Source organism: Apostichopus japonicus, chromosome 14 (assembly GCF_037975245.1).
Source record: "Apostichopus japonicus isolate 1M-3 chromosome 14, ASM3797524v1, whole genome shotgun sequence".
Classification (NCBI taxonomy): domain Eukaryota; kingdom Metazoa; phylum Echinodermata; class Holothuroidea; order Aspidochirotida; family Stichopodidae; genus Apostichopus; species Apostichopus japonicus.
The window spans coordinates 895,888-922,767 of record NC_092574.1 but is presented as its reverse complement, the minus strand read 5'-3'; the positions used below and the strand labels follow the sequence as shown (position 1 = coordinate 922,767).

Genomic DNA, 26,880 nt, shown 5'->3' with positions numbered 1-26,880 from the left:
GGTTCAAATATAATTGATACAAAAGATGCAACGTTAGTTGCGCAGACTAATAAGTTCCTGCTATATATTGAAGTTTCATCTGTAGATCTATTTTTGGCAACAGTTCATTGGTGTTAGTGTAGATCACATGGATCAGTGGTTGTACTCATAGAAATTGATAAGGATTCTATGGTTGTAGTACATCAGCTGACACGCCACACAACAAAAGTAAGTAAAATCATATGACTTCCTGTGTTTTGACCAAAATCAAAAGCTGTACCTAGGCCTATGTACAGTATGACGTAGCAAAACCATGATATTCGCCACTTCTCCAAACATTTGTCGTTGCAGACACACAAAAGCTGTAATTTGATGTAAGTGACCTTGGTTTTAATCTCGATTGTTGGCTTTTAAGTGGCTTACCTGTATTACTGACGTTGAATCAGTTTTCTGAATTACTGTACTTATGACCCAGGCAAGTCTAACTTAGGCTAACCTACAAATGTTATACACACAAATCTGTAGGCCTAAGCCCCTGAGATCGTAACTTCGTAACTTAAAGGGTGTGAAGACTCACCCACAAAGAAACGTCTCATGCCGGGAATCTGACCTAGTTTCGACTTGCAGTCTCAAGCAAAAATGAACTTGCCCATTTTTTTTGCGTTATTTTGCCCTGGTCATTCTTAGTGCCTGCCTTATCTTTCATTTTTTTTTATTTCATTTCTTTATTCCAGTATAAATTTACAGAGAAATTTATATATAGGATAAAATATAACAATATACAGAACATCAAAATACAGGTTAAGACATATAAAAGTTAATGAGATTAAGTTAATAGTGAAAACATAAAAAGCGTTACAAAAGTTATCAAAATTATGAAGAAGCTACAGTACAACAAAGGATCTAGGAAGCTGTCTTTACCAGTTTACAAAATGGGGCTGTTCTGTAAATAAAACAAGTTCTTAAAGAGTAAAAATTCTAAAACATCAAAAAGCTACAATAAAGGATCTACTGTAAGGAGCCATTTTGTACAAAAATGGCTGCTCTGTAAATAAACGAGTTCTTAAAGAGTTTAATTCTAAAAGATGGCGTGATATTTGGATTTCTCAAATTATAATTTGTTTTAGTGCACAGAGAGTTGAGCTTGGAATGTAGAGGATGTTCTTTAGAAGTTTGAATATTTTTGACAACTCGTATAAATTCATTCCTAGCAGATTCATTGACTCTATGTACAAGATTCTCATAATTAAGCCTGAAAATTTTTGAACAAAATTTAAGAAAACGTCTTATTCTTCTCTTATCTTTAACGTGTACAAAATGATACCACACTGGAACCGCATATACTAGGATCGGCAAGACAGACGCCGCAAACACCCTTTCTATTGTATCACTGGAAAAGTATGGGACAGTGAATGCTAATTTGTAGAAACAATATTTATACACTTTAGCTAACATTTTCGAGATATGATTTGTAAAAGTTAACTTATCGTCAATGCACACTCCTAGATGCATAGTGCTAGAGGAACGTTCAACGCACGAGCCCTGATTTAAAGTTCTCTGTTCTTTAACATCATTAAACCTTTGTGCTTAACATTTATATTTTCAAACAAGATTTCTTTTGATTTATTTGGATCAAAATGAGATTTTTCTGCTCACACAAGCTAACAAATCTAGAAATAAAGTTCTGATAATCATCTTGATCTTTACTGTGTGTGCTTGTACTGATTCTGCAGGAAACAGCAGTATCATCTGCATACTTAATAACATTGCAGTTGGAACCTGAGCGTTTCTCATCCGTGTAAACGGTGAAAAGTAGAGCCGATAGAGACCCCCTTGAGGAACGCCAATTTTAATATCCGATTTAGAAGAAAATCCCTTCTGTAATTTCACTTGCCTAGACCAGCCTTGTACAAAGTTTGCAAGCCAATGAATAAGCCATGGTTCTTCAATAAAGCTACATAGATCTTGAATTAGGCGATTAGGCAATACCGTATTAAATGCGCTTGAAAAATCTAAGAAAAGGACTTTTGACAATGTTGTGTCTTTCTGATTTAGCCCCGAAACAATGTCATGTACAAGAGCAAGTATGGCATCAATGCATGAAACTCCCTTTTTGTAGGCAAATTGATTGTTGTCTCCATGTTCAATGACAGACTGCATTATGTATGAGAGTAGAATTTTCTGCATGCAGTTAAATCCAATACTTGAAATATCTATTGGTCTATAGTCTTTAACTGAAATGGGATTACCTGTTTTAGGAACAGGCGACGTTTTAGCATGTTTCCACGAAGATGGAATCAGACTCTCATTAATACTTCTATTAAAAATAGTTGCAAAAATACTTGACAGTTCTTCAGAACAATATTTGAAAACCCACCACGAGATGTTGTCGAAACCTGAGGCAATTCCACTTTTAACCAGGCTAAAATATTTGTTAACTTCCTTCATTCTTTACAAAAACTACAGGTATATCATAAGTTCTTTCTGGTAAGATCAAATTAACATCCTTATTAACAGCACTGTTAAAACATCCAAAATGTTCATTTAATTCAACTCCAAGTTCACTAGATATCAAGTTTTTGTGATGGTCACCGGGTTTGCTAATAGAGTTTAGCAGGCTCCACAGAGAATTAGAATTTGAGGTAACTTTCTCTAAATATATAGATCTATTTTTGTGTACAGTACGTGCTTATTGATTTTTCTTGAAAGCTGTTTCTCTTTGTAGTATCACCAGTTTCGATTGCTTTCATCTTCTCCCTTTCTAATTTCTTTATTGTCTCATCTGCTGGTAATCTCTTCATCATCTCCGAGGCAGATATAATCTTATGTGGGATGCATATCACTTGTGAAGTTAATGTAACATGAAACCACTTCAGTTAGCTCATGCAAGGTATTACAGTTTTCTGTAAAAATACTCTGGCAGTCAGTTGAGTCCAACATTTCTCTTAAGTTCTTGATATTGTTCTTACTAATGTCCCTCTCCCTTATTCTCGTCTTCTTTTGGAACAGGCGATGTTTCTCTGTGTACTTTGGTATGACGCATATGCTGATATGGTCAGATGTGGCTATGGAATGTAGTTTCCTAGCTTGGTACAGTAGTTATCGTCTTTGACATACACAGCATCCAAAGTAGCCTGTGATCTTGGATGTGATGAAGTTGACAAGGTTTTTGTAGCCCATAGTCTCAAGGAGAGGAATTCTGTTTCTGTTGATGCCCCCTAAAATGATGACGTTAGATCGTGGGTTGTTTTTCAAAATTTTTGTTAGTGCCTTCTTCATCTCTGCATCGGCAACTGGAAAATTTGATGTACAGGGTAGGACGGGTATAAATGTTGACAATGATGATACTGCTTGCACCACTCGGCAAAAAACGGGGACGGGCACTCACAGCCAGTAGCTCAATGTCCGGCGTTGATAAGGTTACAGATACTTTGGGGCGGCAAATAGCCCATTCTTTAGAAACATAAGTTATTAGACCTCCACCATTTGCCGAGTACTCCCTGTCATAGCGAAACATATAGAAATTCTCCAGTTGTAAGGCCTCATCGGTGACCAAGTGTTGTGGGATCTCGTCGTTCCATGACTGACATACGTATTTTTGAATCTTTGTTTCCTGTAGGGCTATGAAACAAAAGTTTGGCATATTTACGATAGTCTGTTCTAAGTGTGTAAACTTGCCCTGATTACTGAACATTTATGTAGGAGGAGAATCCATAAGGAAAGCTGAAGTTAGCAGGCTTCGTTTGTCTTAAAGAACAATAGATAGTTCTTTCAATTTGTTCAGCACCCGTGGCTCCAACAAAAAAAATTCTGTCATGTGGGCTTTAATGCTGTATAACTTACATGCTCCATACTGTACTAGGTTTGGACTAGATCCGTTCTCCATGGACTTGTAAAGGTATAGTCTGTGCATAGGCCTAACAGTTAGGCTTATAGCAAAGTTGAGATAGAGTTAACACAAAAAGTAGATGTTAAGATACAGCTTCATCCTCGAAAAATACGTTCAAACAGACTGAATAGTTAGTTGTTAGTTCTTTAAACAGCATATCCCTCCACAATTAAATACGTAAAACAGGCAAGACAGTATCTAAAAACGAGAAAACGAGAAAATCATCAGAAGTTTGTTCTAAATCATTTTTAAAGAGTAGGCTAAACATTACAAATTTCAAAACCATTGAGTTTCTGGCCAACCAGTGCTCAACAATTTTTAAAGAGATTGCAGTAGCCCAAAAACATTTTGAGAGAGCCTATAACAAATTTGTAAACATTTCGTATATTCCTTATTCATATAGAAACAAAACACATTATCAAAATTTGCTTCCAGATCTAGCCTTACTATAACTGTGTCAATCCTTATTACCCATCATGACATAACTGTACACGCATCATAACGTTATTAAGGCCTTTTCAATCACAATTTACATCATTGAACATATTTGGAATTTCCTGTGACGATTATGGATAAAAGCCGTTGTATTATTTTTCAGTGGGATTCTTATATTTTAAACCAACAATCAAATTCCACACCAAATTGATATGCATGAAATGTATGCCAGCAATTTATGGAAAAAAAATAGCCTATCCTTCCCGTAACTTCTGTTGCGTGATTTAATTTTTTACTCTGTTTGATCAACTACGTTCAACACATACTGTAGGCTGCAAGTCTTACAAAAAATTTAATAAAACTGTGTCATTGTTCACAGAAATCCTAAAAGATGACATCGTGTGATGAATAAAACTGATTTCATGTAGAAAATATGTTAGCATATATCATAAATAAGAATTTTAATTTACCTTTGTGTTTATCAGAACAAAACAAAATCATTTTCTTCAGTTTTCTCTTACTGTACCTAGGCAAAATACTGTAGCAAGTTTTTTTGTTTGAAATATTTTGTAACCAAACCAGCAACAAATGTACGCAAACTTTAATACAATATTTTATCATTCATTGAGGGTTTTAAGGACTTAAAACTGCATCCATAATATTCTTTGCAGCTATTTAAAGATATGCAATATTTGAAGTCATTTGGTTGGGGTTTTTCGCGTGTTGTAACTTTTATTGTCAACAGGGCCCCAGAAGCACTGTGCATGCGAGTGATAGGCTACTCAGGTTTTATCAAACCTTTTACACAAGGTCCTTATGTTGTCAATGTGGGTGACCACGGTGTATTGTTTGAAGGTCTGAATATGCTATGATTACAACTTGACTTTGATTGTGTAAAAAGTTTCTTGGATTCTTGCAAGACAGATGTTGGTGGGGTATGTTCAGTTTTAATTGAGCTGTGTGCACTTGTGCAATACAGTGCTAGACTAGTGAAATTTATTTTACTGTGCAGTGAGGAAAGTTGGTATCTGCAGAGTTCTCAAACTGTATTATGTCATGAGCAATCAACGCTTGTTGGTTAGATTTGACAAAGTAATAACTGCTATAAAACCACCTTAACTAAATCGGCCAAATAAATGGATGTACCATTTACATGTTTGCCCTGGCCGATTAGTAAGGCAGACTTTGTTCAATCTGGACACCAAACATTGCCCATGATTTAGTTTTACAGGTACTCATGCCTTTCTTTTTATGATATTGTTTATTATTATCTATATTTAACAAAATGTTCAATACAAAATTGTTGAACTCTGGGTAATTTAAATATCCTAACAGTATTCACATGGGTGGTTTCCAAACTCAGTGCTCAGTACCTTTTTTTCCAATACAACTTTATAACACACATCACACACACAGTAGAAAAGAGCTAGTCAAATTTATATTGGAACATTTCTGCATTCTTTAAATTGAATGCAAAGATCACTTCAGCTGATATAGGTAAAGAAGTCCAACACAAAAAACATTAGTGCGTAGGGATGATGTGAACCTAGCTTTAGCAACTTGACATCTTCATTGGACTCGAGTAATTACTTTTGTGGTAAATAAAAGGAGAGACTTTCTATGGCTTACCTTAGGTGTGGCTTACTGTCTGTTGCTATACCACAAAATTGTAAGATTTCTCAAAGGTATGTATATTAAATACATACAGCCCCATGTTAGATACCAAGAGGCAAGATACTGTACTGCATATCCTGAAAACAACATTGGCTGCCTGCATATCAGAGAGGCGATGTTACAGTGTGGTGTTATATTATACATTAGTCTATTCTACACCATAAAAACTTGGCATTGCCATATAAAATATGATACTAGAGGGTACAGTAAGTCCCTGGCCCAGTGAATGCATGTAACCCAACTCCAGTGCATGCTATAAGTACATAGACATTAATAAATGCATATGACAATATTGTTCAGTGGTTGACCATGTACACTCTTTATTCCTTGTTAATGGTATACCATTTCCCCTTCTTACAGTACGTGTAACTCTTGTAGCTTGCCACTCTATCAATGAAGAAAATTCTGCTAGGATTAAATATGTTTCCCCTCTCCTTTCCTATAAACAGATTTATTTCTCTCTGATTATTCAACGATTTGTTTATTTTCTTCTCTCTGCAGAAAGTTGGTGACTACTTCCTGATCAACCTGTAATCCCAATATTGAACCATACGTAGCTTACTGAAGTAACAATCTCTGAAGTGAAGCCTTACAATATTGAACCATACGTAGCTTACTGAAGTAACAATCTCTGAAGTGAAGCTTTACATACTTGTTGCAGTTGCAAATATGAAGTCCAGACTCTTTCAACTCTTTGCTCTTCTAGTTGTGACTTTTTGTCATGCATCTTCAAAACGAGCAAAGAATGGTAATTTCTTCAGTAGTTATCCGTAAAGGAATTCCCTAAACTGTTCTTAGTCAGTAATAGCCATTAATGTATATAGTATCATTTTGCAAAGAAAGGGAATAGATTCCACTGGCAGAACAGGTAATAGTTTCACAATTGTATTACATTTGCAGTGTCATCTACCCCCCCCCCTTGGTCTTTTAAATTGGGGGTTGCCAGTGTCGTCTAGCCCCTTGGTATCTAAATTGGGGGTCGCCAGCGTCTTCTAGCCCCTCGGTATCTAAATTGGGGGTTGCCAGTGTCATCTAGCCCCTTTGTATCTAAATATGGGGTCGCCAGTGTCGTCTAGCCCCTTGGTATCTCAATTGGGGGTCGCCAGTGTCGTCTAGCCCCTTGGTATCTCAATTGGGGGTCGCCAGTGTCGTCTAGCCCCTTGGTATCTCAATTGGGGGTCGCCAGTGTCGTCTAGCCCCTTGGTATTTTAATTGGGTGTCTCCAGTGTCGTCTAGCCCCTTGGTATCTAAATTGGGTGTCGCCAGTGTCGTCTAGCCCCTTGGTATCTCAATTGGGGGTCGCCAGTGTCGTCTAGCCCCTTGGTATATAAATAATGGGTTGCCAGTGTCGTCTAGCCCTCTGGTATCTAAATTGGGGGTCGCCAGTGTCGTCTAGCCCCTTTGTATCTAAATATGGGGTCGCCAGTGTCGTCTAGCCCCTTGGTATATAAATAATGGGTTGCCAGTGTCATCTAGCCCTCTGGTATCTAAATTGGGGGTCGCAACATCTGTCACAGGATGGTCGCCAAGATGATGAAGGTGAAAATTGGGGCCTTCAAGCAAAAAGTTTGAATACCAGGGATCTGAGCTACTGTTTAATATTTATTTGGAATCAATATTGTACTGTAATATTGTATAATATACAGCCACTGGTCATTGCATCGCAGGGAATCAATTTACCGGTATGGAATTGCAAGATGCTATGCAAAATGGGCAAACTGTTGTACAAGTACCAAGTTGTATAGCAGTTTGTCTTTCACAAAACCATAGTATTTTATATGCTATGCAAAATGGGCAAACTGTTGTACAAGTACCAATTTGTATAGCAGATTGTCTTTCACAAAACCATAGTATTTTATAAGAGACTGTTGTACAAGTACCAAGTTGTATAGCAGTTTGTCTTTCACAAAGCCACAGTATTTTATAAGAGACAGATTCCAGAACTGGGCAAACTGTTGTACAAGTTTGTACAAGTACCAAGTGGTATAGCAGTTTGTCTTTCACAAAACCATAGTATTTTATAAGAGACAGTTTCCAGAACCTTGAAAACTGTACACAAACTTTCAATACTAAATTATTCTCTGCATTCTGTACGGTTACATATTTTTCTTTCTAAATGTTCACGTAGCTTCTCAAAGTCATTATATTCCAAGTAGTATTTTGTTTGAAAATTAACACATGGTTTTTGAAATGCCCTTTTTTGTCAGGTGGTAGACCAAATGTCCTGTTCATTGTTATTGATGACTTGAGGCCAAAGCTTGGTTGCTATGGGGAGGATATTGTGTCTCCAAATATTGACCAGTTAGCCAGCAAGTCTATGAGATTTACCAATGCTCATGTTCAGGTGAGTCAATTTAGGCAGTCACTTTAGACATGAAGTCAACACAGACACAAAGTTGGCTTTGTGAACTCATGCTACTTTTATTTTTCCGATGATGCCTGGTGTAATTATGTTTGATGGTATTATTGCATGTATGGTTCACCAAAACAAAAAACACCCGGTAAACCAATGTTAGTGTTGCAGTGAGATCAAATATAACATAGCATTAAAAACTGGCTTAGCGAACATCATATAATACAGGTCTCCACACCGTACACTGTACAGAATCAACCAACACTGCATCTGTTACACTGTTTCAACAAACCTACTACAATTGATTTTAGGCCTGAATTCTTAGATTTAAACAACTTCAGTGATGCTGAAGCCCAACATGACAACCAGGCATGAGACTCTTCCGCGGAAACGCGGATTTCCGATTTTTTTTTTTCATTTTCGCGTTTTTTCTCGTAATTCGCGTTTTTTATTATAATTATTTATTTATTTTTATTTTATTTTTTTTATTTTTTTATTTTTTTTGCCGAACATGCTGGACTGTGAAGGGAAGGAACACCGAATTTGACCAGTGGTGGAATCAAGTAGCACAAAGCAAGCAAAAAAGCCTTTTTTTGGTTCAAAAAAGCTAATGGATAAATTATACAAGCAGAAATTCCACACTTTTTTGGCGAGTTACGTGATGTGATAGATTCCATCTAGAGTCCACCATTTTGCATCTAAGCCCTCCTTACCTTACAAAAAATTTCTAAAGGGGAGGGGGAACCCCCTCTCCTTAAACCCCTCCCCCAGGACGGCGATCGATAAATTTCAGATTTTTTTTTCTCGGCTCAGTCTCATCCCTGGACAACAATTTGAAATGTGGGTTAATTAATGCTTAATTCCTTAGACCATACTCCAGATTGTCACAACTCTTTGGCATATGAAAATTAAGCACATATATTAATACCCTGTTTGGTATTTGTCTGCTCATCTATGTCACTGTTTTCCCGACCCCATTATCAAATAATGCCACCACAGTCATTTGATACTTTGTGAAAACCTCCTGCGCAGTTTATTTTGGTAAATAAAGCGTTAAATGGATTCCTTGTTTACAAGTGTTACGCAATGTGACGTATAATGTAATGTAACAGTGTATATGTGGTTTTTTTTCTTCCTTAGATTTCATTGATCAGATGTTTATCATGTAGAGAGACTTGTATTACAAACTGAATCATGAGAGAAGATCATTATGATGGCTTCTACATGATTATTTAAAAAATAGCATCCCTATAGGTAATATCTCCTCCGTTCACCATGGCAGTAGAATAGCCATTGGCCTTAATGTATCATGTTTGCCCTAGGTCTGTCGTTTCCATTCAGATCCCATTAATCTGTTTCTAGTCTAGGCTTTTGTTTGTATCCTTCAGTACTTTACAATGTTGCTGATCATCATTCTGCTGAGGACTGAGGTTATGATGACTTTTGTAATAGGAAGGTCTTAGCTGAGGTGGCAAATACTTTCTCAATCAGGTTATCCTTCAAGGAAATTACAACTTGATTAAACTTGTTGGCGCAGCCACTTGGCCTGTTTTGTTGTTTCATTCCGGCAACCTCTGTAGGAAGATGTCTGTCCTAGTAGTGACATGTAAACCTTAAAGTGACAAATGATTTGTACATACATTGCAGATCTGAGCTCTGTATCTACATTATCAGTGGTGATTGTGCGAAGAAGGGTCTGTGTTTACATGGATGCTAGTGCTTAACAAGTTTCTTCCTTTTTGCCAAAATTAATCACTTGAAACAAGATAGTGAGGTATTCTTATATAGAAATAATTTAGTTTCTCAAAAAAAGGTTACAAAAAGTTTGATACAAGGGAGTGTACTGTGAAGGAAAACTTTAGTCATAATAAAATAATGTTACCATGATAATGTAATAATAAGTCCCAAATGTTTGCAAAGTAAATGGATGGAATTCTCCTGGAGACAGTCAAGAGTGTATAGGAACACAACAAGTCAATATGTTCATTCTTCTTACAGCAAGCAGTGTGTGCTCCTAGCAGGGTGTCTTTCCTGACAGGACGTCGCCCGGACACCACTCGACTTTATGATTTTGGTTCTTACTGGAGAAAGGCTGCCGGAAATTATACCACCCTCCCTCAATATTTCAAGGAACAAGGTTATTTCTCTGCTGGAGTCGGTAAAGTCTTTCATATGGGTAAATATACACACACAAAAATGTTGCTAACCGAAGAGCCAGAAAGATGACAAAAGTAAATTGTTATAAATATGTATATTGATTTATGAACACAAATTGTTATTTTTTCTCTTAGCCAAGAAATGATAAGCTAAACTTCATGAATATATTCAACACCTGTTAGGATAAAATTATGAAACATAATATGATATTGCTTGGTATTAAGTACACTTACACATACATCTTAACTTAAGTAGTTAAGGCAAGCTTTGTGCAGCATTACAGAATTTGAAAGGGAAAAAAACTATGATCTGTTATAATATACACTTGATTTGCCAGTCACACATTAACTGATATTTCTTACAAATTAATACTTGGTTTTGAAACAATGCAACCAGTTGGTGAAACATTTGATGAGAAACTTTTGTCAAAATGATTTAAAACAAGAATTGCTGTGTAATGAGCAGGTGTTACCTTCATACACTTTAGTAAATTGATGCTACTTTCCAGTGCTGTAATGCTTATAAGACATGTGTCACCTATCAATCTTTTTAAGGTATATATGACTTTTCCTGTTGCAGGTATATCATCCAATGGTTCATTTGATTACCCTTACAGTTGGTCCATACCAAACTACTGGCCATCCACAGAGCAGTATATTACTTCAAAGGTATTTTCGTCTTTACACAGGGTTTTAGTTTTCACATGTTTGTGTACATAGTTTGTATGCATAGTTTGCAAATACAGTTTGCATACATAGTTTGTATACATAGCTTGCATACATAGTATATAGTTTGCATACATAGTTTGTAAACATAGTTTGTATACAAAATTTGTAGACATAATTTGCATACATAATTTGTATACATAGTTTGCATACATAGTTTGCATACATAGTTTGCATACATAGTTTGTTTACATAATTTGTTTACATAGTTTGCATGTAGTTTGGATACATAGTTTGTGTACATAGTTTGTATACATAGTTTGTATGTACATACATACTATACAGCTCAGTGTTACCCTTCATTGTATGAAACTGAACACTTGTACTATGGCACATAAGCATGAAACTTCTGCCTAAAGTTAATATTTAGGCAGAATAAATGGATATTGTGTGTACTGTTGACAAAAATTACCAGTGGAAGAATTAATAGATACAGTCGTACACTGAGTAATGTAAGGCACTGCTTGGTAGTGTAATGCTAATTAAATTAACAGCCATGCAAACCGGGAAGGGCATTATGACATAGTAAATTTAACTATGGCACATAAACATGAAAGATGTTATTTCTGTAAATATCAATATTGCATGTATTTAAAGAATTAGCTACAGTTATATAGTGAATAATATCGGCAGTGATGCATATCATAATTATGCTGACTTAAAGAAGGCCATGTTACCCAGAATGGTATTATGACATAGTAAATGTACTATGGCACATAACATGGAGGTTTTTAATGTTATTTCTGTAAATATCAATATTGCATGTATTAGAAGAATTAGCTATAGTTATACAGTGAATGATATCGGCACTGATGCATATCATAATTATGCTAACTTGAAGAAGGCCATGTTACCCAGAATGGTATTATGACATAGTAACTTTACTATGGCACATAAACATGGAGGTTTTTAATGTTATTTCTGTAAATATCAATATTGCATGTATTAGAAGAATTAGCTATAGTTATACAGTGAATGATATCGGCACTGATGCATATCATAATTATGCTAACTTGAAGAAGGCCATGTTACCCAGAATGGTATTATGACATAGTAAATGTACTATGGCACATACACATTGAAGTTCTGTATAACGTTATTATGTAAATGGTAATGTTGCATACAGTGTTGGAAGATTTAGTTTTACACTGAATACCATTGGCTTTGGTGTGTATTATAACACTAACCTAACCACAGGCATTCAACCCAGGATGGTATTATCACATGTTTGTTTCTCTAATCCAATGGGTCTGTTCTTGTTTAGGTCTGCATAACTCCAGAGGGTAAGAAACATAATTTGCTGTGCCCTGTTGACCTTAAGACACAACCAGAAGGGACTTTACCAGACATCCAAAATGCAGACTATGCCGTGAATTTACTAAAGAACATCTATGACGGAGCCCCCTATGTGGACTTCTTTGGAGAAAACCAAACCATGCAGGAACCATTCTTCGTCGGCCTTGGTTTTCGTAAACCTCACGTTCCTTACAAATACCCAGAGGAGTTTAAGACTTTGTACCCACTTGATTCTATTCAAATTGCAAAGGACAAAGATTTACCCTCTGAATTACCCTCAGTGGCTTATGCACCTTATCTATCAACCCTGGATAACTATGAGGACATTGCTGGGCTTAATCTTAGCTTCCCGTATGGACCTATGCCAATAGATTACCATGTAAGTAGAACCTATGCCAATAGATTACCATGTAAGTAGGACCTATGCCAATAGATTACCATGTAAGTAGGACCTATGCCAATAGATTACCATGTAAGTAGGACCTATGCCAATAGATTACCATGTAAGTAGGACCTATGCCAATAGATTACCATGTAAGTAGGACCTATGCCAATAGATTACCATGTAAGTAGGACCTATGCCAATAGATTACCATGTAAGTAGGACCTATGCCAATAGATTACCATGTAAGTAGGACCTATGCCAATAGATTACCATGTAAGTAGGACCTATGCCAATAGATTACCATGTAAGTAGGACCTATGCCAATAGATTACCATGTAAGTAGGACCTATGCCAATAGATTACCATGTAAGTAGGACCTATGCCAATAGATTACCATGTAAGTAGGACCTATGCCAATAGATTACCATGTAAGTAGGACCTATGCCAATAGATTACCATGTAAGTAGGACCTATGCCAATAGATTACCATGTAAGTAAGACCTATGCCAATAGATTACCATGTAAGTAAGACCTATGCCAATAGATTACCATGTAAGTAAGACCTATGCCAATAGATTACCATGTAAGTAGGACCTATGCCAATAGATTACCATGTAAGTAGGACCTATGCCAATAGATTACCATGTAAGTAGGACCTATGCCAATAGATTACCATGTAAGTAGGACCTATGCCAATAGATTACCATGTAAGTAGAACCTATTCCAATAGATTACCATGTAAGTAGGACCTATTCCAATAGATTACCATGTAAGTAGAACCTATTCCAATAGATTACCATGTAAGTAGGACCTATGCCAATAGATTACCATGTAAGTAGGACCTATGCCAATAGATTACCATGTAAGTAAGACCTATGCCAATAGATTACCATGTAAGTAGGACCTATTCCAATAGATTACCATGTAAGTAGAACCTATGCCAATAGATTACCATGTAAGTAGAACCTATGCCAATAGATTACCATGTAAGTAGGACCTATGCCAATAGATTACCATGTAAGTAGGACCTATGCCAATAGATTACCATGTAAGTAGAACCTATCCAATAGATTACCATGTAAGTAGGACCTATGCCAATAGATTACCATGTAAGTAGAACCTATGCCAATAGATTACCATGTAAGTAAGACCTATGCCAATAGATTACCATGTAAGTAAGACCTATGCCAATAGATTACCATGTAAGTAGGACCTATGCCAATAGATTACCATGTAAGTAGAACCTATGCCAATAGATTACCATGTAAGTAAGACCTATGCCAATAGATTACCATGTAGGTAGGACCTATGCCAATCGATTACCATGTAAGTAGGACCTATGCCAATCGATTACCATGTAAGTAGAACCTATGCCAATAGATTACCATGTAAGTAGGACCTATGCCAATAGATTACCATGTAAGTAAGACCTATGCCAATAGATTACCATGTAAGTAAGACCTATGCCAATAGATTACCATGTAAGTAGGACTTATGCCAATAGATTACCATGTAAGTAGGACCTATGCCAATAGATTACCATGTAAGTAGAACCTATGCCAATAGATTACCATGTAAGTAGAACCTATGCCAATAGATTACCATGTAAGTAGGACCTATGCCAATAGATTACCATGTAAGTAGGACCTATGCCAATAGATTACCATGTAAGTAAGACCTATGCCAATAGATTACCATGTAAGTAGAACCTATGCCAATAGATTACCATGTAAGTAGAACCTATGCCAATAGATTACCATGTAAGTAGGACCTATGCCAATAGATTACCATGTAAGTAAGACCTATGCCAATAGATTACCATGTAGGTAGGACCTATGCCAATAGATTACCATGTAAGTAAGACCTATGCCAATAGATTACCATGTAGGTAGGACCTATGCCAATAGATTACCATGTAAGTAGGACCTATGCCAATAGATTACCATGTAAGTAAGACCTATGCCAATAGATTACCATGTAAGTAAGACCTATGCCAATAGATTACCATGTAAGTAGAACCTATGCCAATAGATTACCATGTAAGTAAGACCTATGCCAATCAATTACCATGTAAGTAAGACCTATGCCAATAGATTACCATGTAAGTAGGACCTATGCCAATAGATTACCATGTAAGTAGGACCTATGCCAATAGATTACCATGTAAGTAAGACCTATGCCAATAGATTACCATGTAGGTAGGACCTATGCCAATAGATTACCATGTAAGTAAGACCTATGCCAATAGATTACCATGTAAGTAAGACCTATGCCAATAGATTACCATGTAAGTAGAACCTATGCCAATAGATTACCATGTAAGTAAGACCTATGCCAATAGATTACCATGTAAGTAAGACCTATGCCAATAGATTACCATGTAGGTAGGACCTATGCCAATAGATTACCATGTAAGTAGGACCTATGCCAATCAATTACCATGTAAGTAGAACCTATGCCAATAGATTACCATGTAAGTAGGACCTATGCCAATAGATTACCATGTAAGTAGGACCTATGCCAATAGATTACCATGTAAGTAGGACCTATGCCAATAGATTACCATGTAAGTAGGACCTATGCCAATAGATTACCATGTAAGTAAGACCTATGCCAATAGATTACCATGTAAGTAGGACCTATGCCAATAGATTACCATGTAAGTAAAACCTATGCCAATAGATTACCATGTAAGTAGAACCTATGCCAATAGATTACCATGTAAGTAGAACCTATGCCAATAGATTACCATGTAAGTAGGACCTATGCCAATAGATTACCATGTAAGTAGGACCTATGCCAATAGATTACCATGTAAGTAAGACCTATGCCAATAGATTACCATGTAGGTAGGACCTATGCCAATAGATTACCATGTAAGTAAGACCTATGCCAATAGATTACCATGTAGGTAGGACCTATGCCAATAGATTACCATGTAAGTAGGACCTATGCCAATAGATTACCATGTAAGTAGGACCTATGCCAATAGATTACCATGTAAGTAGAACCTATGCCAATAGATTACCATGTAAGTAAGACCTATGCCAATAGATTACCATGTAAGTAAGACCTATGCCAATAGATTACCATGTAAGTAGGACCTATGCCAATAGATTACCATGTAAGTAGAACCTATGCCAATAGATTACCATGTAAGTAAGACCTATGCCAATAGATTACCATGTAAGTAAGACCTATGCCAATAGATTACCATGTAAGTAAGACCTATGCCAATAGATTACCATGTAAGTAGAACCTATGCCAATAGATTACCATGTAAGTAAGACCTATGCCAATAGATTACCATGTAAGTAGAACCTATGCCAATAGATTACCATGTAAGTAGAACCTATGCCAATAGATTACCATGTAAGTAGGACCTATGCCAATAGATTACCATGTAAGTAAGACCTATGCCAATAGATTACCATGTAAGTAGAACCTATGCCAATAGATTACCATGTAAGTAGAACCTATGCCAATAGATTACCATGTAAGTAGGACCTATGCCAATAGATTACCATGTAAGTAAGACCTATGCCAATAGATTACCATGTAGGTAGGACCTATGCCAATAGATTACCATGTAAGTAAGACCTATGCCAATAGATTACCATGTAGGTAGGACCTATGCCAATAGATTACCATGTAAGTAGGACCTATGCCAATAGATTACCATGTAAGTAGGACCTATGCCAATAGATTACCATGTAAGTAGAACCTATGCCAATAGATTACCATGTAAGTAAGACCTATGCCAATAGATTACCATGTAAGTAAGACCTATGCCAATAGATTACCATGTAAGTAGGACCTATGCCAATAGATTACCATGTAAGTAGAACCTATGCCAATAGATTACCATGTAAGTAAGACCTATGCCAATAGATTACCATGTAAGTAAGACCTATGCCAATAGATTACCATGTAGGTAGGACCTATGCCAATAGATTACCATGTAAGTAGGACCTATGCCAATCGATTACCATGTAAGTAGAACCTATGCCAATAGATTACCATGTAAGTAGGACCTATGCCAATAGATTACCATGTAAGTAGGACCTATGCCAATAGATTACCATGTAAGTAGGACCTATGCCAATAGATTACCATGTAAGTAGGACCTATGCCAATAGATTACCATGTAAGTAAGACCTATGCCAATAGATTACCATGTAAGTAGGACCTATGCCAATAGATTACCATGTAAGTAAGACCTATGCCAATAGATTACCATGTAAGTAGAACCTATGCCAATAGATTACCATGTAAGTAGAACCTATGCCAATAGATTACCATGTAAGTAGGACCTATGCCAATAGATTACCATGTAAGTAGGACCTATGCCAATAGATTACCATGTAAGTAAGACCTATGCCAATAGATTACCATGTAAGTAGAACCTATGCCAATAGATTACCATGTAAGTAAGACCTATGCCAATAGATTACCATGTAGGTAGGACCTATGCCAATAGATTACCATGTAAGTAAGACCTATGCCAATAGATTACCATGTAGGTAGGACCTATGCCAATAGATTACCATGTAAGTAGGACCTATGCCAATAGATTACCATGTAAGTAGAACCTATGCCAATAGATTACCATGTAAGTAAGACCTATGCCAATAGATTACCATGTAAGTAAGACCTATGCCAATCGATTACCATGTAAGTAGGACCTATGCCAATAGATTACCATGTAAGTAGGACCTATGCCAATCGATTACCATGTAAGTAGAACCTATGCCAATAGATTACCATGTAAGTAGGACCTATGCCAATAGATTACCATGTAAGTAGGACCTATGCCAATAGATTACCATGTAAGTAGGACCTATGCCAATAGATTACCATGTAAGTAAGACCTATGCCAATAGATTACCATGTAAGTAGAACCTATGCCAATAGATTACCATGTAAGTAGAACCTATGCCAATAGATTACCATGTAAGTAGGACCTATGCCAATAGATTACCATGTAAGTAGAACCTATGCCAATAGATTACCATGTAAGTAAGACCTATGCCAATAGATTACCATGTAAGTAGGACCTATGCCAATAGATTACCATGTAAGTAGAACCTATGCCAATAGATTACCATGTAAGTAGGACCTATGCCAATAGATTACCATGTAAGTAAGACCTATGCCAATAGATTACCATGTAAGTAGAACCTATGCCAATAGATTACCATGTAAGTAGAACCTATGCCAATAGATTACCATGTAAGTAGGACCTATGCCAATAGATTACCATGTAAGTAGGACCTATGCCAATAGATTACCATGTAAGTAGGACCTATGCCAATAGATTACCATGTAAGTAGGACCTATGCCAATAGATTACCATGTAAGTAAGACCTATGCCAATAGATTACCATGTAAGTAGGACCTATGCCAATAGATTACCATGTAAGTAGGACCTATGCCAATAGATTACCATGTAAGTAAGACCTATGCCAATAGATTACCATGTAGGTAGGACCTATGCCAATAGATTACCATGTAAGTAGGACCTATGCCAATCGATTACCATGTAAGTAGAATCTATGCCAATAGATTACCATGTAAGTAGGACCTATGCCAATCGATTACCATGTAAGTAGAACCTATGCCAATAGATTACCATGTAAGTAGGACCTATGCCAATAGATTACCATGTAAGTAGGACCTATGCCAATAGGTTACCATGTAAGTAGGACCTATGCCAATAGATTACCATGTAAGTAGTTTATTCAGGAGGAGGACTGTAGTAAACTGAACCAGGACATACCTAGTTTAATGTTAGTGTACAAACTTAGATACATGTATTAACATTTGTTTTGCTTCATTCAGAATGTATTACAGTACTAAATGTTTCTTGTTTATATTGTTAAGCTGCATCAGAGTACTTGATACTGTAATGGGACTGCTGTTAATCCAAGGGCGTAGGAACCAGAGGGCAGGGGGGCACCAGCCCCCCAGTGAAAAATGTGGAGGGCGGAAGTATCATTCCGCCCCCCTGCTTCGCAAGTCAGAAAACCCCTTTTTCATTTCCGAATGAGAAAACTCATTTGGAGCACCAAATTGCATCTAAGGCCAGGTGAAAATACAAAATTAAGTTAACAAAATGGAGTGGGTGTTGAAGTGTGCTATATTGCACCAAATTGCATCTGAGGCCACCTGGAAATGCAAAAAAAATTCCAAAGGTTAGGGGACACCCCCTCCCCTTAGACCCCACCCCTCCTACGCCACTGTGTTAATCTATGCCTAAGCTGCCTTGGTTGTGCTTTGTTCTCAGAGTCAATTCTGTGTAGTGATAACCGTATAATATTATATAATGATATGTGTCATTCTATATTGTGTGATTTTAAGGCAGGCATTTAACTTGTTTTTTTAACCCCAAAAATACAAAACTTAATAGTAACTTGATAGTAACAATATTAATTATAGAGCACTAAACTGGACAAACTGTACTGTTTGTTGGTAACTCAGAAAAACTCACATGGGTGTGTAATTCAATACCAAGCTCCTCTAAAGAAGCCAAGCTTGAACAGTCTACATAGTATGTCAGTATAAGAGACATGAATACTAATACTTACCATGGGCAGTGTTTGGTAAAAAATAGCTATAGCTGAATGGAGAGGGCTTGGGAGTGTGTGTGTGTTCAGTGGTCATTTTTGACAACTAAAGGGAAAAGTCATAAAATATTGAAAGAATCTCATATTTGGGGTGTTGGATCCCCCTGGAAAGTTCAAAGTCGGTTTTTATTTAACCTATGGTTCATCATCGCCCTGGTCTTATTCAGCTGGCATTTTCTATATCCTTCTGAAAATGCAACTAAGTTTTCAAAGAAATGATACACTCTTGAACCTGTAGAATGGAATCAGTAGGTTTATGAAAATATTAATTCATAGTTAACCTTCCCCAGGTAATGTTTCCTTTGTTGCTCTATTGGGATAGACTGTGTTCGGTAGACCAATAATAGATGAATATATAAATCAGGTAAACATCTGTGTGTAATAAGTGCAAGCAATCTTTATATAGATTAGCATCCTGATAAAATACTATAGAAGATTTACATGCAGAGATATGAGTAAAACGTTCATGAAAATCCTATGGAGATTAGTTTAGTTAAGTAGAAAAAAGGATCAGGAGGGACACTTAAGTCCCCATCAAGGACCCTATAGAGAGAGAAAAAAACTGAAGACACAAACACCCAGACCCGATTACAATGCTTAAAGTGCTGGTCCAAAGCATTCTTAAACCCATTCACACGTACAGTACTTGCAAGTACAACATTCTCAGGCAAACCATTCCACTCATTCACAACCCTATTAGAAGAAAAGTAATGCCGAATATTAATCCTACTATGTCACTTTTGGAGTTTAAGACAATGACCTTTGGTACAACTACTGTTAGCAAACATGAAAAAGTCGGTAAAGGATAATTTTTCGAAACCATACACAATCTTGAAAACCTGGATCAAATCCCCACGTAACTTCCCAAGTTCCAGTGTGGTTAGATTCAACAGTTGTAACCGCCTATAATAAGGAACCCTCTTTAAGGAACTAATCATCCTAGTAGCCCTCCTCTGGACCTTTTCAAGTACTTCTTTATCCTTAGCAAAATATGGGTTCCAAGCCTGCACAGCATACTCCATATGAGGCCTAACCAACTGCTTATAAAGCCTAACTATGATGTCCTCTTTCAGAAAACTGAAGTTATACCTAAAACCATGTACGGGGATCATGGGGGGGGGGTTGGGGGGACATGTCCCCCCAATATTTTAGGTGGGGGTATACAGTATCTAATATCCCCCCAATATTTGGTGTCATAGTTTTTTTTTGTGGCTATAAGAGCATATTCCTTTTATGATATCGCTAGTAATTTCAAAATAGATAATGCTTAGATGCAACTTACATGGCCTGGGAAGTGCCATTTCCAGCGATCTGGAAGGCATTTTCGGCCAAAATTTTCTTTTACGCTTTGTGCCAACTCATGGTGGCGCCAAGCTTAGATAGTTTGCCTACAAGCTTCGCCCCTCCCTTGGCAAATTCCTTGCTACGCGCATGTCTAACTGAGTCACAATCTGTTACTAAATATCACCAAAAAATGACACAGACTTTCACCAAGAGAAGTTCTTACTTATTTTTGAAATGAATTAGCTAGACTGACCATGGGCGCAGATCCTGGTGGGGACCCCCACCAACTTTTTCAGTGGTGGGGACATGATATACCGTGTCCCCACTAATTTGTCTTGACCAATAGCTGCATTGCAGATTCCCCTGTATTGAACTTTGGCGCAGTTTGATCCAGCATTGTGCAAATGACATGCAGCAGTTCTCACTTTATTACATTTATCCACAGTTGTTAAATTTTGGAAGGAAATCGCATTTGCAGCAGTCTATAATTGTTTTCTGGGAGAGGATCCAGACCCATCTTATACATAAGCTTACTTGGATTATTTGTTCCCTGATTTTTTTCTGCAGATGCCCATGTGTTTCCCCCAACTTAAATTTCTAAGCCATGAGATCTCAAATTTAGGGAGGTTTTGGAGCATTATTGGATCTGGGAAGTGTTATTTCCGGCGATCTGGGAGGTATATTTGCCCAAAAAATTCTTGTACGCTACGCGCTAACCAATGGTCGCGCTCCCCTTAGATAGTATCAGAGAACAGATAGGCATCTCCACTATATCCAAGACTCATCTGCGCCCACAAGACGGACTGCATCCTTAATGAAATAAGTGTATAAACAAAATATTATGAAGCGTGTTTGGGGATGTAGTTGCTATCAGCTGCACCCAAGCAAATGTCCCCCCCCCCCAATTTTTGAAACAGATCGCCCCCCCTGCCCAAAACCCTATTACCTCTTTTAGCAGCTTCACAACGTTTAGAAGGTTGCAGAGATGAGTCAATGTAGATACCTAGGTCTCTTTCAACAGAGACCTCCTGTAACTCCACACCATTAAGATTGTATGTAAACTTTTGGTTACTACTACCAATGTGCATTAGCTTGCATTTATCAATATTAAAAAGCATTTGCCACCTCTGAGACCAGGTAAAAATCTTATCCAAATCCATTTGAAACTTCTCAGAATCGCTTTGGAAGAGACCTCAGAATACAATTTGGTATCATCAGCAAACTTCTTAGCTGTACACAAAATATCTCTGTGGATATCATTTATATAGACAACAAACAACAAGGAACCCAATACAGACCCCCTTGTGGAACCCCACTAGTAACATCCTGCCAAGAAGAAGCACAGCCTTTGATTACCACCCTCTGTTTCCTATTACCAAGCCAATTCTCGATCCAAGACAGTAATTTCCCATTGACACCCATACTCTTCAGCCTAAGTAAAAGACGCTGGTGGGGAACTTTATCGAAGGCCTTCTGGAAATCCAGGAACACAACATCTACAGACTTCTGCCTATTTAGTGAGCTTGTTACATCTTCCATAAACTCAAGGATATTAGTGAAACAAGACCTTTTTTGACAAAAGCCATGTTGAGACTCCCTGATCAAAGACTGACTACTGAAGTGACAGACCGTAGACTTTTTAACAATATTGACTCCATGACCTTACAAACAACACTAGTGAAACTAACAGGGCTTTAATTACAGGGCTTAGACTTATCACCCTTCTTGAAAATTGGGGTAATATTAGCACATCTCCAGTCCTTAGGAACATAACCTTCATTCCTAAATTTACTAAAAACCAATGAGAGTGGAACGCAGAAATGGTGTGCAAAAGTCTTCACTGAATACCGATGGATTGCATCCGGTCCAGAACCTTAGAAACATTTAGACGAAGCAGCTCCTTTGAGACAACCTCATCCGAAAATAAGACCGTATCCAGTTTAGGCCTATCACTGCCCTCCTGAAAATCTGGAATACTACTCATATCTTCCCTTGTAGATAGAAATAAGAAGCCTTTTAGGTTTTGTCTGTGTTTTGCTGTTGTCAGTTGGTCTATTGGTTTTATTTTGTTTAAGAATGCCCAAATAAAAAGAGAATTTTTCTTTCTTTTTTAATTCTACAGTATTTGATTCGCCAGAACTACTATTCCTCCGTATCGTATACAGACTACCAGCTTGGTCGCGTCCTTTCTGCCTTAGACAAGTATGGCTTCTCTGATAACACAATTATATCCTTTGTTGGAGATCATGGTAAGTCCTTAAACTCATGCTGGGTTTTTCTTTTTGACCACGTCAGCGTTTTTACTTTCATTGCCTTGTCAATGAAGCTAAGTGAGATTCAGTGCATACGCTTTGGTCAAAACCATGAAGAATATATATGATTTAAATATATGAGAATAAGTTCAGTATAGTCTGTCAACCCCACTGTCAAATTGAGCAAATGGCTGACTATTTCCGCTCATAATTCTGAAAAACGTCATTAGAGGGATCCTACTCTGAATGTTTACACAAGTATCTTTCTTGAAACAAATAATCAAAATGTCCAATTGTTGTCAGTCAGAAAGACAGTTGTTGGGGATCAACTTCATACTCAGAGACAAAAGAAGGAACACAACAAAACAAGAAGACTTCAACAGATATCGAACTCTAATAAGTTCTGCATTTTTTGTTCTTGTTAGGAGCTCTTCGTAGGAGAATTCTTATGAACAACTATTTTTCCTTGTCTTTTTTTGATAGGTTGGCAGCTTGGTGAACATTCAGAGTTTTCCAAGTTCACAAATTACCTGTATGCCACCAACGTACCACTCCTTTTCCATGTCCCTGGAGTGACCGACCGAGGAGTAAGATCCAAAAGGAAGTTTCCTCTCATCCATCCCTTGAAGTTCAAACCCAAACCTCGTACATCCATGAAGCCATCCGGTATATTAATGTCTGCCAGTGAATCTACTGAGAAGCACATGTATCGTCCCAGGGACCAAGGTCCCACCAGCAATGCCTTTGCAGAATTGGTAGACCTTTTCCCAACAGTGTCTGATCTTGCCGGTCTACAGGTCCCCAGTCTCTGTCCCGAGGACTCCTTGAACGAGACCCTTTGCAGAGAGGGTGTAAGCTTGGCCCCGTTGATCAAGTCTCACTTTGGGGGCGGAGAACAGAATATTTCCAACGTGAAAACTTGCACCATTTCACAGTACCCCAGACCATCGGATCAACCGGAGAAGGGATCCATACTGCCAAAGCTAGCTACCATCATCATAATGGGGTACTCCATGAGGACCAGCGATTACCGTTACTCGGAGTGGGTTGGTTTTAATCACACTACCTTCCAAATGGACTGGGAAGACCTCCATGCCAGTGAGCTCTACATTCTGGCAAACGATCCCAGTGAGGATAACAACGTCGCTCAGGATCCGACATATATTGATATTGTTCAGGAGATGAGCAGCAAACTTCATCAGGGATGGAGAGATTGCATCCTCTAAGGTGGTGGTCACCCTGTCGTCATTGAACTCTCTGTTTCTTCAACAGGAATGGAGAAATTGTTTGCAACATCTAAGACCTGTTGACCTTCTTGTAAAGTTTTTGTTTCCTTATCAGGGATGGGGAGAGAGTGCCATCACAATTGTTGGCATGTTACCAGTATGCTTATTTGTATTAGTGTTATTGTTGTTGCAAAGTAGTTGTATTGGATAAGAAACATGTATTATATATGAAGTTAAAGGGGCTAACAGAAGGAATGGTTGAAATCTGTTTATTTCTTAAGATACATACTTGCTCAGGCTCTCTTTCAAACTTTCAATATCTGAAAGTGAGTATCGAAGTGCATTTAATACAATGGACAACTTTCTTGAACAAAAAGGAAAAAGGGTAATATAACATAGTCAGTTATCATTAATTGTTTAAAAGCTTCACACAGTTTTGTGTATCAAGTCTTTCAAATGTAAATGCTCAAATATTAAAAGCAAGTTAAATGATAACAATTGTTAGTTTTTGTAATGTTTTTTATATATGTTGATATGTATATACATATATATATATTTAGAAGACTGGCAGATCGAATTACCGAACATTTACGCTCCATCAAATCCAAGTTTTCTGGTTACCCTGTTGCCTCTCACTTCAATTCACCCTCCCCCTGTAAGATCACTGACTTTTCAGTTACATGTGCTCTGTCCCCCAAGAGGCACTGGTATCGATCGGCTAAGATCCGAAAATAGACTTATTTTCGGACTTGGCACCTTATCCCCTTTTGGTTTAAACTCCAAATTCGATTTGTTGTAAGTCCTTTTACTCTGCTACTTTTCGCTTCTTTCATGTGTGTGCATTGGACCATTTTATCTATCCCTGTTTACAGTTTCAGTAGTGTTTTTCCTCACTTTGTTAAAGGTTTTATACCCGAACCGTCATGTTTCTTTTCTTTATTAGCATTTGCAAACTTTGCAATTTTTCCACTAGAATTCTCAGTGCTACGCAGAACATTGTCTATATATATAGATTTGTATATATATATATATTTATATACGTATATATACATATCTAAATATATATATATATGTCTATATATATAATATATATATGTCTATATATTATATATATATATATATACACATATTGCCTGTAATCCATGGGTTAACATAGGATTATCATTGAAATAATGTTGCATGAAATTTTGTTTCTCTTTGTGTAAATGTATCATGGTTGGAAATGCAATTAATTTTTCCATTTATATATTTATATCTTTTTTACAATATGCTTCTTCTTCCTCTTCTCTGTCTGAGCTCTTTTTGTTTTGACGTTGGCTGAAATTTTGTCTTCTTGCTCTTTTTGTTTTCCTTGTGTTTCAGACAAGTTCTGTTACATTTATTCATATAATATGTCTAATATTTTGTAACATTTTATGTGAACCAATTTTGAAACTGTAGTGAGTGCCTAAAATGTGTACTAAACTGTACAGCATGAAAATTTATAAATTTATGTACTTAAAAATAGATACGATAGATATTAGATGCCAAATTTTTCTGAGTATGGATGATGCAAGGAGATTCAAGCCAGCGATAAGACATCTTTAGTTTGTATATTAGTAATAAAAGGCTGGTTTGTAATATTGACTCTCTTACACCCCCCCCCCCCACCGTTTTACAAGGAATCATTCATTAATGTGCACTGCTTTATCCCATGATCCTCTAGGTGAATGAGTAAAATGTCATTTGTTAACATTATCCACAAATATTTTAAAAGTCCAGTATTTATCACTTATGCAATTTCAAATCATTTTTGATTGCTATGGTATTTAATAATTCAATCTTCTCATCTTCTATTATTATCTGGATGTAATGTGGAAGGTACTCTGGAAAGGACCTTTGATAGCATTAGCCATTTTGGCAGATTTGAGACTAACAACTGATGGTCTTTTATCACCTAAGGAATGGCACTGACTAACTTGAAGTATTTTACATGTAACTATCATATCATAATAATGATTGCAGTTGTTTGATTGTCCTACAAAATTCCAAACAGAAAGCAGCTTTACAGTAAATTCATGTGTTAACATTTCTATGAATTAGGGAATATATATATCTGGTATCATTTTTAGTTATGGTTTCTAATGTGTTATCTCTGTATTAGCCAGTGGCATGTGCAAAGGGGGTAGGAGGGGGACCTACGTCAGTGGGGTGATTTGCATTTACCTGTAATAGATTCAGACCACTGCTAGAGGTGTTCACCTCCCCCCTAGAGTTGAAGAAGATAAGTGATACCTGGCTCATTGTGGAAGTGGAGGAGCGCCCCAAGTAAATGATACAAATTGGAATTCACATAATTTACAAAACTCAAAATTATACTGCCTCTTTATCATCAGGATTGTTAGTTCTTTGCCACCTGCAATGTGTTTTGTCAACGTTGCTCATCCTTCTTGTATTACTTATTCCCTTTGAAGATCTTTCCACAAACACCGACCCCCGCCCGGCAACAAATTTGCTGCTATGAAATAAATAATAGAACTCAAAACAGTTATGCATTACTTTCATCAAAGCATCGATAAGAGAAATCAGAGTGAACATTTCGTTTGCCTGTTCCAATGCA

At 37.1% G+C, this 26,880-nt stretch overlaps 1 protein-coding gene across 3 annotated transcripts; it reads left to right on the top strand.

Moving 5' to 3' along the window:
• The first annotated feature begins 70 nt into the window (after positions 1 to 70).
• Positions 71 to 26,391, top strand: LOC139980036 (iduronate 2-sulfatase-like). 3 transcript variants are annotated; one of them, XM_071991395.1, is made up of 9 exons: positions 215 to 353; positions 2,540 to 2,621; positions 6,479 to 6,725; positions 8,185 to 8,321; positions 10,329 to 10,506; positions 11,067 to 11,155; positions 12,477 to 12,887; positions 22,926 to 23,052; positions 23,539 to 26,391. In XM_071991395.1, exons 3-9 carry the CDS (start codon positions 6,647 to 6,649, stop codon positions 24,279 to 24,281), a joined length of 1,764 nt encoding a protein of 587 aa, XP_071847496.1. In that variant the 5' UTR covers positions 215 to 353; positions 2,540 to 2,621; positions 6,479 to 6,646; the 3' UTR covers positions 24,282 to 26,391. The 3 variants fall into 3 exon arrangements, with proteins under 3 accessions (XP_071847497.1, XP_071847495.1, XP_071847496.1); XM_071991396.1 differs by lacking the exons at positions 215 to 353; positions 2,540 to 2,621 and adding an exon at positions 71 to 207; XM_071991394.1 differs by lacking the exon at positions 2,540 to 2,621 and having other exon boundaries at positions 214 to 353.
• Positions 26,392 to 26,880: the final 489 nt, after the last annotated feature.